General features: G+C 37.1%; 2 protein-coding genes across 3 annotated transcripts; one reads left to right on the top strand and one right to left on the bottom strand.

The window, feature by feature from the left end:
- Positions 1–1,939: 1,939 nt before the first annotated feature.
- Positions 1,940–3,241, top strand: LOC137723757 (uncharacterized). The gene is made up of 2 exons (XM_068462948.2): positions 1,940–2,191; positions 2,699–3,241. The coding sequence occupies exons 1-2, from the start codon at positions 2,002–2,004 to the stop codon at positions 3,061–3,063; spliced, it is 555 nt and encodes a 184-aa protein (XP_068319049.2). The 5' UTR covers positions 1,940–2,001; the 3' UTR covers positions 3,064–3,241.
- Positions 3,242–6,395: 3,154 nt separating this feature from the next.
- On the bottom strand, positions 6,396–11,610 carry LOC137722366 (auxin transporter-like protein 2). Of its 2 annotated transcripts, none has more exons than XM_068461352.2 (9): positions 10,842–11,610; positions 10,407–10,617; positions 10,140–10,325; positions 9,948–10,060; positions 9,665–9,848; positions 9,304–9,401; positions 8,384–8,591; positions 7,937–8,194; positions 6,396–6,882 (listed from the first exon to the last, which is right to left on the bottom strand). In XM_068461352.2, exons 2-9 carry the CDS (start codon positions 10,575–10,577, stop codon positions 6,658–6,660), a joined length of 1,443 nt encoding a protein of 480 aa, XP_068317453.2. In that variant the 5' UTR covers positions 10,578–10,617; positions 10,842–11,610; the 3' UTR covers positions 6,396–6,657. The 2 variants fall into 2 exon arrangements, with proteins under 2 accessions (XP_068317453.2, XP_068317454.2); XM_068461353.2 differs by having other exon boundaries at positions 11,053–11,522.
- Between the last annotated feature and the right edge of the window lie 525 nt (positions 11,611–12,135).

Here is a 12,135-nt window from a genome sequence, read left to right as displayed (position 1 = left end):
TGCTCTCACCCCATTCTCACTTAACTTTGGAGTTCCTATGAACTCCTAAGCCAGTGAGCTCCCAAAAGGCTTCGTGCTAGGTGGAGATGGGAATATACATATAAGGCTTACAAGATTCACACTCCTGGGCGATGTGGGATGTTACATTTACAAATAATATTTATCTCAATTTCTTCATAACAATTTAAGTGAATAAAATAAACTAATGGAACACAAATATTCCTAATTTATCTTACTAATTAAATTAAAATCTCTAAATAAATAAAGATTGAAGATGAAGAAATCTGAAGATTGAAGATGAAGAGCAAGATGAAGAAATTTGAATGAACAACAAATTGAAAAACTTTTGGTGTAAAAATAATAAAATGGTCAATTTCTGTCGGTTATAACCGCCACCATTAACTTCAAAACAGCTAGAATCTGTTAAAAATATTTTAAAAAAAATTCAAAAATATTGGCAGTTATAATACTTTTATGGTGGTTGCATCCGACACTAAATATCCGCCAAGAATTTATCTCGAATATAACCAACAGGACTTCATTGTTATCTGACACTAGCTAAATAATGTGTCGGATATCTTTTATCCGACATAATGGCTTATTAAACCGCCACTATCATCCGACACCTAAAGCTAATATTATAGTAGTGTAATGTTAAATTTACCACATATTTGTACCATTATTTGTATTGTTTTTTTAATAAAAATAGAGCCTCAACATATATACGTCACATATATGATACAAATATGTGATGGGAAGTGTTATTGGCACTCCAAAAATCTCATTCTACACTCTTGATATGTGCATTTTTCTTTCCTAATATAGAAAATTTGGAATATAAAATGAGATTTTTGGAGTACTAATAACAATTCCCATTTGTGATAGAGTAAAAATTTTTAGACTTTTGACCCTAATCAAGCAGGAGAAGAAGGGGAGAAAATTCTCCCATGCTGACAGTTGTATTCTTTATAAGCGAGAAGGAGAAATTAACATAAAATGTCGAGTCAAAAATTGTACAGTCTTATTAGCAAAAACTCCATTACCGACTCATTCATCCGCATTAGGGTTTTCTATTACAATTCATATAGCTCACTTGGTTTGACTCATGATCCTTCCCGAAGAGGGACGCGTTAATTATGTCATTATTACTTCTCCATATTTGGATCGTCTTTGTGAGGATTTTGGAAATTCGTGAACTATGTCTATTCATCGTATATCGTGCGATCTGTTTTTATCAGGTACTATTTAAATTTAATTTTAAATTAAAAAATTTAAAATCATTTCTGATCACATGATGTACATGTACAATAAACGAACACGATCCAGATTCCTACTTCTCTACATTTATCTAATGAAAGAACTCAACTTCTCGTTTATAAACGTTCTTCATTTAGCAAGAAACTAAAAATTAATAATTAGTGAATATATATATATATATATATATATATATATTTATATGTATATGTATATGTATATGTATGTATATGTATATGTATATGTATTTATATGGATTAAGATTGGGGACACTCATTTTTATTCCTAACATTTTTGTAGTGCTAATTATATATATATATATATATATGAATATTCGAATCATCTGTATTTTAATTTATTATTTATAAATCATTCTTACAAAAATTGAGACAAATTAAAAATTATTAAGACGTTCGTTTTTAATAAAGAAAAATGAACGAATACGGGTTTGCAAAGAAACACTAAAGTGACTATCACTTAATCCAACACTCATATATTGTTTCATATTTGAGTGATTTTTAGTAGACTTAATCTTTGAGGAAAAACTTAAAAGATAGATGGCTGGGATCGAGAAAATACATTACAAAGTGGGTTTACAAAATAATGTCAAATGTAGAGGAAAAAAGGGAAAAAAAAAAAAAAAAGAGTGTCCCCCGACCCGATCCTAACCCTATATATCCGCATCCTCCCAATCTAATTTCTCAGCAAGTGCTTACAACTAGCAATCTCCGTTTCTGTGGCGCGGCCATGGTGGGCGAAAGCAATCCCTCCAAGAAACGGAAGTTGGGCTCCGGCGGCCAGACCCGGAACCACTTCGTGAACTATAGTCCGGATCCAGATCTCCCTACGACCCAACCGTCGTCCAATTGCAGGAAACTTTGTCCTGCTCATTGCACTAGATCATCTCCAACTACTCCTGCCATCCAGGACTACCACAGTGAGTTTTATATGAGTACTCAAACAATATATGCTATCTGTAAAGTCTTTTGACTTACACATATATGCTTTTCCTTTTATGTTTACCATTTTCAGACAATTAATTATGTGTTAAAGTTTGGTAAATTTATCGAAATGCCTCGTTAACAATATCCTAATATCACTTTTGCCCCTACTGCATCTGAATCATTTTCTCTGCCTGGACTTTCACTTCGTGACTCGCAATACTCTAATTTGTGTAACTTTGTTCATTCACTTGTTAACTTTGATTACGGGATCCTCGGTATGTCACCAATATATGGTCCTTTTTATTATTTATGTATCATGTCGGAGTCAAAGAACTTGGGTTAATGTGAGACGCAAATTGAAAGTCTACAAGAAAATGATACAGTTGCAAGAGCCAGGGAAATTGATACTCTTCTGATAGTTCAAAGTTAATTTAGACTGGAAATGAAGTACTCATAATCAGGCATGGGGCTGAGGTTTTCTTTTTACTAATTGTTATTAGAGAAAGACGAGGGTTCGAAAGAAGCTGTAGGACCTCGAGGCGTAAAGCGAAAACTAAGCTATGACGATGCAAGTGAAGACCAATTGACAGTAAGCGGTACTGAAACGACTTCTGAAGATACCACACCTGTTGATGAACACTTGAAGCAGCTGTCGGAAATAATAGACACCATTGAAGGTAGTTGCCCCGACTTGATCGGCCCAGTCACTCTCCTTGATCTCTTTAGTCCTCCTTCAGGTTCTAAATCTAAAGATGGTTGTAAAAAGGCCACTAGAGGAGTTATGCTGTTAAAAGAAGGATTAAGTATACTCACTGAAGCCAAACACCTGTTATCCGTTGTGGATGATTCAGAGGCCGAAAAGTGAATTTCATTGATATCTCGACACTTGATATGATGAGGTGGTATAAAATTTAGTTCCCCTAAATTATTCTTGTTATCATATCAAATAGCAATAAATATTGTAGTTCTACAATATGTATGTTATATGTCAGAATTTTTAAATTAATAAATCAGGTAAACAATCCGTTTATCTTGCTTGCTAATTCATATATAAGCTAGTCTGTTCTAATTTCAATTTGTTTGTTGAGTGAGTATCATATTTGCACAAGTGCATCATTAATTGTAGATATCGCGGGTTAATTACATTGACATCTCTTGAAGTTTATTGCATTTTTACAAAATTCCCTCACGATTGAGATACTACACTTACGGTCAGATCTGTTGTACAACAATAGTATCAAATCAATTGGAAACCAACTCAATATAACCGACATGAAATATACTAAATGAAATGCAAAAACAACATAGAGAAGACACAAGATTTAACGAGATTTCTCAACGGTCAGTCTAACTGGAGTACGTCCTCGGAGCAGGAAGAGCTCTCCAATAATCCACTATTAACCAAATAGGAGTGTTTATAAAGTGTTTTACAATCTCACAATCCAAAACTCCAATACACCCAATAGTTCTCACACGCCAAAAAACAAATAGAGAATGAAATATTGTGAATAATTTCCTCCCTGTACAAAGCTTAAAGCTAATACTGTAATACAACAACTACAACTTTGATGGGTGGTTGCTAACAAAATGGGGACAGTAGCTCTTCTTCTCTTTCACAAATGGAGCTGTCAGCCCTTGCTATTTTTCTCTCTGCCGCTTAAACCAAAATTGGCAGCAGCAGCTCCTTATATCTATACTCTGCCAAATAAAACCCTAGTACGGGCCCCAATCGTGGGCTATTAAAAACCAAACATTGGGCTGGTGTGCTTATAACTTCAGGCACTCCAACGCCTCTAGGTAATTACCAACTTGTTAAACCTTCAAATCTCTACCCTTTTTCTGAAAATCCAGCTTTCAAAACTGGGACGGTGGCGAGGTTGAGATCGAGGTCGAGGTGGGAGCGGATGAAGCTGAAGGAGGTCGACGAAAATGGGGCGGGGTTGGTTGACCGGGAAGGTTAGGCGTAGGATTGAAAGGGTGGGTCCAATTTTTTATTTATAATTTGTTTTTTAATTTACGTGGAGAAATTTGACTGTCACATCAATAAAAATATGGACCTGCAGTTGCTACACCATTGCTTAATAGTTAAATTGTGGGTTTGATTAACGAATGTATGAAATTGCAACTAAAATATAAATTTGTGTACTACATTGTCATGTTTTAATGATTGTATGGGTTGCAATTACATCCAAACTTAAAAGAATACAACGTAATTTACCCAAGGAAGGCAAAGGAAACCATGAGCAGATGCGCAGCAATACAAACCAAAAACCAACAATACTGCTGAGTAGAAATTTCGCGTTGTGAAAAGAAAACACAAGAACCCATGCAGAAATATAAACCCAGCCCACCTAAACCCAAATTTGATATGTAAAGTTTTATTTGTGTTCCAAATTTTAGGTTAAATCCAACACTCAATAGACAAAAGGTTCAATTTGATTGTGCCCTAAAAGCATATCTAATGGGAGCCTTGTGGCCTAAACAAATTGATAATTTTGCCTCAACTGGAAAAAACAACTTCTAACCCAATCAAGTTTGCCTGGTCCAAATTGAAGCCTATGTAACATGCAAGGTCAAACTAGCCCCAACCGAAGTCTTGGGACTGCGTGAAATCCATTTAAAAGTTAGAATCTTAGCCTCTAACCCTTCACCACTAGAACCACAAAAATATCAATAGGCCAAATCATCGTTTTGAGGGGTCTCGAGCCCTTGCCCTAAGGCCAATAGGGAGCACAAGGTACTTCACATTGTATGATAGTACTTCACATTGAAAGAGAATTTTCAGATAGTATTGAGAAATAATAATTTAATCGCTTTGGATACACCTTGTCTAGAATTTGTGTTAAGCTGGAATCACAAATTAAATCAACAATTTGAACTATTATGTCCTAATATTTTGTAGAAACGTGAACTATCTTTACAAAGTTTTTATCACGAAAGGCTTCGGCATTAGTTGGAGTGGAGTTGGATTATTTAAACTTTTCTTTTCTCAATAATATAGTCAATGTGAGATATTTCAACACATGCTCAAACTATTGACCCATCCAATACAAATTTGCCTCCTTTGGATAACTTCTCTCACAACAACTTCGTATAGGACGCCATTGAAACAAGTCACATACTTGCCCTCGGTCCTTGATGCAATTCTGATTTGTGATGCCTTGTTTCCCAAGTAAATTGGTATCGATCGAGCGGGAACGAATAAGACTCTTCATAAGTATGGATGTGATGGAATGTGCTTTGTTGAAGCATAAAGTTTTATTCAGAATAATCTCCTAGTATTTTATAGTCCTCACATACCCTACCTCCATTTCTGAAATTTCTTTTTCTCTGCTTTCCTTTTATCTTCTCGTCTCTCCTTTCCCTTATTCCTCTCTAATGGGATGACCTAGCTGGACATAAAGATCATTCCTTTGTTAAGACCAAGTTGCTACTAAAGGGTCTATGTTGCAACTATATCTATGTACCTCAATTGATATTTGCTCATAAGACAGAAGTTTGAAACCAAACATGAAGAGGAGATTCTGATGTATGACGTCATCATGCAACAAGATGATATGTCATTGTAATGGTATTTGAAACTGATCATGCACTATTATATAGAAGCGGTAAAACAAATCACAATACAATGCATAACTGACTTGAAAATTGAAATACTGACCGTGACATCTCTTTACACGTAAATTTCTCAGTCGCTAAGAAGGTTGATCGAGCATGAGTCTTTTAGAGCGACCATGCATGGTTCAATGTTCACAAGTAACATGAAGGATAAAATACTAAGAAGTAAAGAATGGCACGTGATATAGGAGAATCCACGTGCAACCCATGTGCAAGTGGGGCGGGTCCACGCTCCATTCTCCCTTAAAGCGGAATCTAAGGTCAATGGGAGCCATTAGAACATGTCCACATACAGCTCTTTAGATCATCAAGCCACGTGGAAACGAAAACCAGACAAGGCCCATAACGTTGCCGTTTTACAAGGCACTTTGGAAACATGCTGGCAATAATGGCAATTGAAAGACATGAGGGACAACAAAATCTTACAATATCGCACAAAAGAAGCTGAGAAACAGAAGGCGGAAAAGAATATAACGCAACGGTATATTAATTTAACAACCAAATTTGCATGGTTAAATTTTGACAATCTTAATCCAGTCGATGATATCAAGTAGAAAAACCCAAAAAGATGAAGGAAAATGTCTAAACACATACATATTTATATATATATATATATTGATTTAATTAACGTTTGCTTTGATAGGAATGGAATCATCACAACTCAACACACTATTTTATAACTAATTTAACAAAAAAAATATAGAAAAAAAATAATACAAAGCAAAATCCAGCACACATGACATGTAGGGGGAAATATTACTACTTCCCCATGTATGGTACAAATATGAAGACCGAGAATTTTCTGAGTGGTGAGAGTGAGGGTTTTGGAGGAAGTGAAGATTTAGTGATGGGGAGGAGCTGCGGCTGCTAGTGGTGGTTTTGGAGGCTTGCACTGATAGCACTTGGCAAACAGCCCAAATGTGTCGACCTGTCTCACAAAGTTGGTCATGCTGGCCCAGCCACCGAACCCGAACCCAATCACCAGAACCCACAGCACTATGAAGGAGTTGATTACGTACATGGCAGTCCAGCTTCGTAGAAAGAAGGGTGGCTTCTCTGCAGCATTCTGCAAAAGCACAGTAAAAAAATTAACCCAAATCAATAAACCTTCGTTTTAAATAAAGAACACTGCTCGACTTCTAAAAGTTAAAAAGTTGTATGGCCTCGTACTTTTGATTCTTATAGAATATAATTCTCACAACTCTCATACTCGCATTACTACAGAAAGTGTTACGTACGTGAATCAAACTCAGACAAATAAGTCTTTCGAATAAGTCTATATAATACTGTAAAAGATCTCAGGCGAATAAGTCTTACGAATAAGGATTTTTGGGTTTAGTTTAGAATCCTTGAAAACAATACTGTGAAGACTAGATTCATTTTTCTTTCAAGTTTCTGTCTTTTCACTTGGACCAAAGTCAGCACCAAACTGACCTAACGGAGAGGAAAAAGAGGACAGAGAACCACTCTGGATTTCATTGTCCGGAGCCTAAAGACCAAGCAATCCAGAATACTCAAATTGAATCGGACGTCCCCATCCAAATTCAAGAAAAAAAGACCTAATCAATCAAACAGCTCATCGGAAGGCAGAGGTACAACTCTCCCAACTGTAGCATGTAACTAAACGAAAAGGACTGCCCACCTATCTCAATTCTTCTCCTAACATTTCCAAATCCAAGTATTAAATGATCTTTGTACACTTGCTGCCCCTCTCATCCCCACTGCAACTACTGAAATGTGGGTATCCCCATCGTGTGTCCTGGTGGAGGTGCCCACTCAAAACTACAATGACTAATATACCCCCATTCAATCAAGATAACTACTAGTCGCCACTAGACAAACCACTTAATTATTTGCCTTGTGATAGTAGCACTACGTAACAGTAACATTATAACCTAGGGTTTACAAGTTTACTGTGACATGATCAATCACGATATGTCCTCAACTCAATGGAGGTAACTACATGTGTTGCCACTACAAAGACCCTCGCGCGTGATGGAACGACTACGTGACCTTACATGATAACCAAGGGTTACAAGTTCGGCGGAATCTGAACTGTCTGTGACGGTAACATAACATGATATGACCAATCGGAGTTGCTTTTAGGAGGATATATTTACCTGTCTGGCAGAGGCTTTTCTGTAGGTGAGCATATGAGCTAGAGATGGGATGATATAGACAGTGAAGCTAACCAAGAGAGCCCCAACGGCAGAGTTGATGGGCCCAAAGAAGGGGAAGATTATAGCCAAGAACCAAATTGGGATCACAACTGGAAGCCTAGCAAGTGCCCTCAAGCAAATGCTCTTTGTGTCATGCATGCCAATCACCTTCTCCCACACAAAGTACAATGGTGTACATGCAAACCCAAATGTTATAAACTGCAAAACAGTACCCCCAAAAAAAAATGTCAGCTCAATGTAAGGCAAGTTATTTCCGTACACCTTTTTTATATCCCCGCACACGCCTTTTTCTGGCCTTTGAATTGAAACCAAAGGATTGTAACAAACATGCATGTGCGGAAATCATTTTCTTTGAAGAATTAGTGTATGGAATGATTGAGGTCGAACCTGGTGGATGAGCATGAGTATGACGGCGGCGTCACGCCAGCCGTTCTTGGGGAGGAGAGAGAAAGCGTTGGAGTGGTTGAGGAGCTCATCACCAAAAGCCCAGTAGACAGAGGTAGCAGAAGGAATTGTTAGTGTGAAAACGTACAGTGTGGCATACAAGTAAATGTACTTGAATTTCTGTGGCTTCCACATGGCATGCATAATTTCCCTGCAAAAATAAAAGTAAAAATCCCCCCACAATTCACTGATCAGATTCCCTTCACATTAAAAAGGATTTAGATTTCACTAATACTTTTACTCTAATTTTATTAATATTAAAAGGTCAACATGCATAGAGGTGAACATAATTTTAAAAAATAAAAACCAAGAAAATTGACCAAAGGCCCCCCCAAGGTCACATCTTTCTTTCTATAGCTGTTATGCAACTAAATAATCAAATTTCCTCATCTCTATCTTAAAATAATACTACATGACAAATAACCACAAAACTCTGAAAAATGAGTGATCACTTGAGCTAGTAAAACAGTGTGATTGGTGTTGTACTTAAGTTCAAATTTTCATTTTCTTTAATTAGAACATTTTAGCGTACTCAAATTTGAATATCCCTTTCCGTTAATTACAACAGTTTAAAACACCTCCTTGTTGAACAATGGAGCATGGATTCTCTATTGGTAAAATAAAACATGGGAGATAGGTAGGGACCAATTAATTTACGTTGCAATTTTCCTAGAGAAAATGGGGATTTGGAGTGGGGGGTAAATAAAAAAGTTGTTTATCCAAGAGCAAACCAAAAGATTAGATAGGATGATTTTGTCTGTGGATCTCGAAAACCGAGATGCCGGCAAAAGCTGCAGAGAGAAGCCGTGTAGAAACAAGTGAAACAGCAGGAGGAAAGGGTAAAAAAATAGGAGAAAGCTTACACAGTAACAGCATGCCCACCGAACGTGTATAGTATGTTGGTGGCTCCGGTGAAATACAGCACTAGCTTTGTTGGAGCTGTGTGTGTCACACCTTCATCCTGCACAGCAATTTCACCAAAAAGCATATAACCTTCCCTTTTATTTTTACTAAAAACGTAAAAAGAAAACAAGCATTTTGTAAAGTTAGTTGAGATACCGTTATTCGGACATCTCAAACTAACGTGACGGTATCTCTAATCAATCATTAATTATACACATGATAGTTCGTAATATGCTTGAGTTATGCTTGAGTAGTGCGTGATATGTTTTACCACTAACGTGACATCACAGATGTCGTAAGTTTAGTAGAGGGATTTATTACCTGGCCATGAACAGCAGCTGCAATGGTCAAGTACCAGGCTGTGTAAGTGGTCATTCCAAGTCCGAGAAAAGACCAAATCCGATAGTTATGGAAAGAAGGTATAAAAACTGTGGTGGCACAGCAAGCTCCGAAGATGTAGGTCCAGGTCCTCTTGTCCAAATTGTCATTGATGTAATATATGTTACTGCTCCCAATCAAAAAGCAGTAAAAATCAGACGAAACCCAGGTGAGATTTGCAGGATTTGAAAGTAAAAAATATAGTTAAGTAAGTAAAAAAAATCACCTGGCACAAGCAATAAGCTGGATGACAGATCCAAAAAGGAGGAAAGTGCAGTTGAAAGCAAGCCCCAAGGCCTTCCAGTAAGGGCCAAGTAACCCATCAAGAACTTCAAACCACTGCAACAAAAAACATGGAATTTTAATTTTGGTTCATTTTATCTCGCATACTTTCGCTTTAGTGGATACCACGACGAACCTGGATGACATGGTTCTTGAAGTTAACGTTCTCTTTCTCCTTCCGGCTTCTGTACTCCATGTAGAGCACACTGATCAGATAAGCCGTCCAACTTCCGACGATTCCGTAGAAAATTTGCAGTAAGATTCCGGATAGTAACCCCAGCTGAGAGAACGAGTAGGGCAGTGTCAAAAGCACTTGTGCCACCTGCCAAAGCCAGAAGTTGTTAGAATCAGAAACTTTGTGAAACAACAAATCGAGAAAGTACTTTTTTGGACATGGGTTTACTTGATTGGAAGCGCAGCTGAACCAGGCGTCCCAGACAGAGCCGCCATGCCAGAGGAAGTTCTTAACATTAAACATGGAGGTATTTTCCTCATCGTTTTCTTGGACATGTTCTTCTTTTCCTTCATGGTCATTGGAGACTATTGCTTCCTCTGCTTGCTTCTGAGCCAACATTGTTCTCGAAACGCAACGTCTGAACTAAATCCTGGTAGATCTGAAACATGCATAAAGATAGTAAATAAGACAAACAAAAGAGTTCAAAAGAAAAAAAATACTAAAATCAAAACGCACCCCCAGAAAACGAAAGCCAATAAGAACCCCAGATCCAAAAACCCAGAAGTAAATTCCTTCCAAAATTTAAAAAAGATCGGAACTTTCACATAATTCAAGTACAAAAAAGAAAACCCGGATTACAAAATTTTGGTTAAAATCCCATACCTTGCTTGAAATGTCACTTTCTCTCGATCTATGACTCTGCTCTTTTAGGCAGTGGAAATAGAGAGGGACTTGTAATTTATTTGCAGGTGGATAAGGGAGTTGGGTTTTTTAAGAATTCTCCATTCCAAGAATTGGCAGAGAGATTGAGTGGCCTTAAATGCTTTTGAAATGATTTAACAACAAAATCTGCAGCTAAAGATCTCTCTCTTACTCTCTCTCTCTCTAGGTAGCCGCTGCTGCTGTGTAACTTGTGAAGAAAGCCAGACTTTAATGCGCCACCAATTTGGTCAGAGTGCCGAACACGAAGACGGCGAGGAGCCCTCAAAAGCAGGAAAAAAGCAAAAAAAATCACAATCACTTATGGAGAAAGTGCTTCAGAGGTGCTGGCAGAGGTTGAAGAAGAAAAGACCCTTTTCGCTCTTATTCTAGTAAATGCATATAAACTAAGCAATAAATATATATTTTGCTTTGGAATTCCTCTTTTTCTTTCTCCGTTGGATTTAGAGAGAGAAGGAGATGGAGAAGGCAGAGGAGAGAGGAAGTGTGTAAAAGGGCAGAGGTGAAAGAGACGAAGCTCCCCAATTCCCTGTATTCCAATAACGATTCGATTCTTGGGGTGACAGAGAATTGGGAGATCAAAGCGAAGAAGCGAGTGAGACGTTGATCCGATCAGAGAGGACTGAGGGACTCCATTAAACAATGCACCTCTCCTTTTATAGCCTCTTCAACGGCTGAGATATTCTAATCACTTTCACACCAAAAATAATACAAGAAAATTTAAACTCGGTGTACTTTCACTTATTGCAATTCCTCTTCTTTTTTTTTCTTTTTTTTTTGTTTTTTGACAATGGGGCAAAAACCGAAAAGGAAATGAAAAATCACAAAAGAATGTCACGTGTACTTTCCCTTATTGCAATTCCTTTTTTTTTTTTTTTTTTTACTTTTTTTTTTGACAATGGGGCAAAAACCGAAAAGGAAATGAAAAATCATATAAGAATATCACAAGACCATGACATCCAAATTATAATTGCAACTAACAACTGACGATAAAAAGGAGGTTCCTAATGAAGAAAAGCATGTGTTCGCAAGGGCTTTATGGAGGAAACCATCTTGCCCCAAAGCCAATCTTTAACAATAACAGATTTGGGATCATTATGGAGAGCAATATCTTGTTCAAAAATACTTTTATTTCGCCAATGCTACAAAAACTAGCAAGTGATTCAAAAATTAAGTCTCCATTCCAAACTATCGAAGACTTACATAGCACTTTGACATCTTTTAAACTTTTGTTCTT

Source organism: Pyrus communis, chromosome 4 (assembly GCF_041283825.1).
Source record: "Pyrus communis isolate YQ-2024b chromosome 4, ASM4128382v1, whole genome shotgun sequence".
Lineage (NCBI taxonomy): Eukaryota > Viridiplantae > Streptophyta > Magnoliopsida > Rosales > Rosaceae > Pyrus > Pyrus communis.
This window is presented reverse-complemented; position numbering and strand designations above follow the sequence as displayed.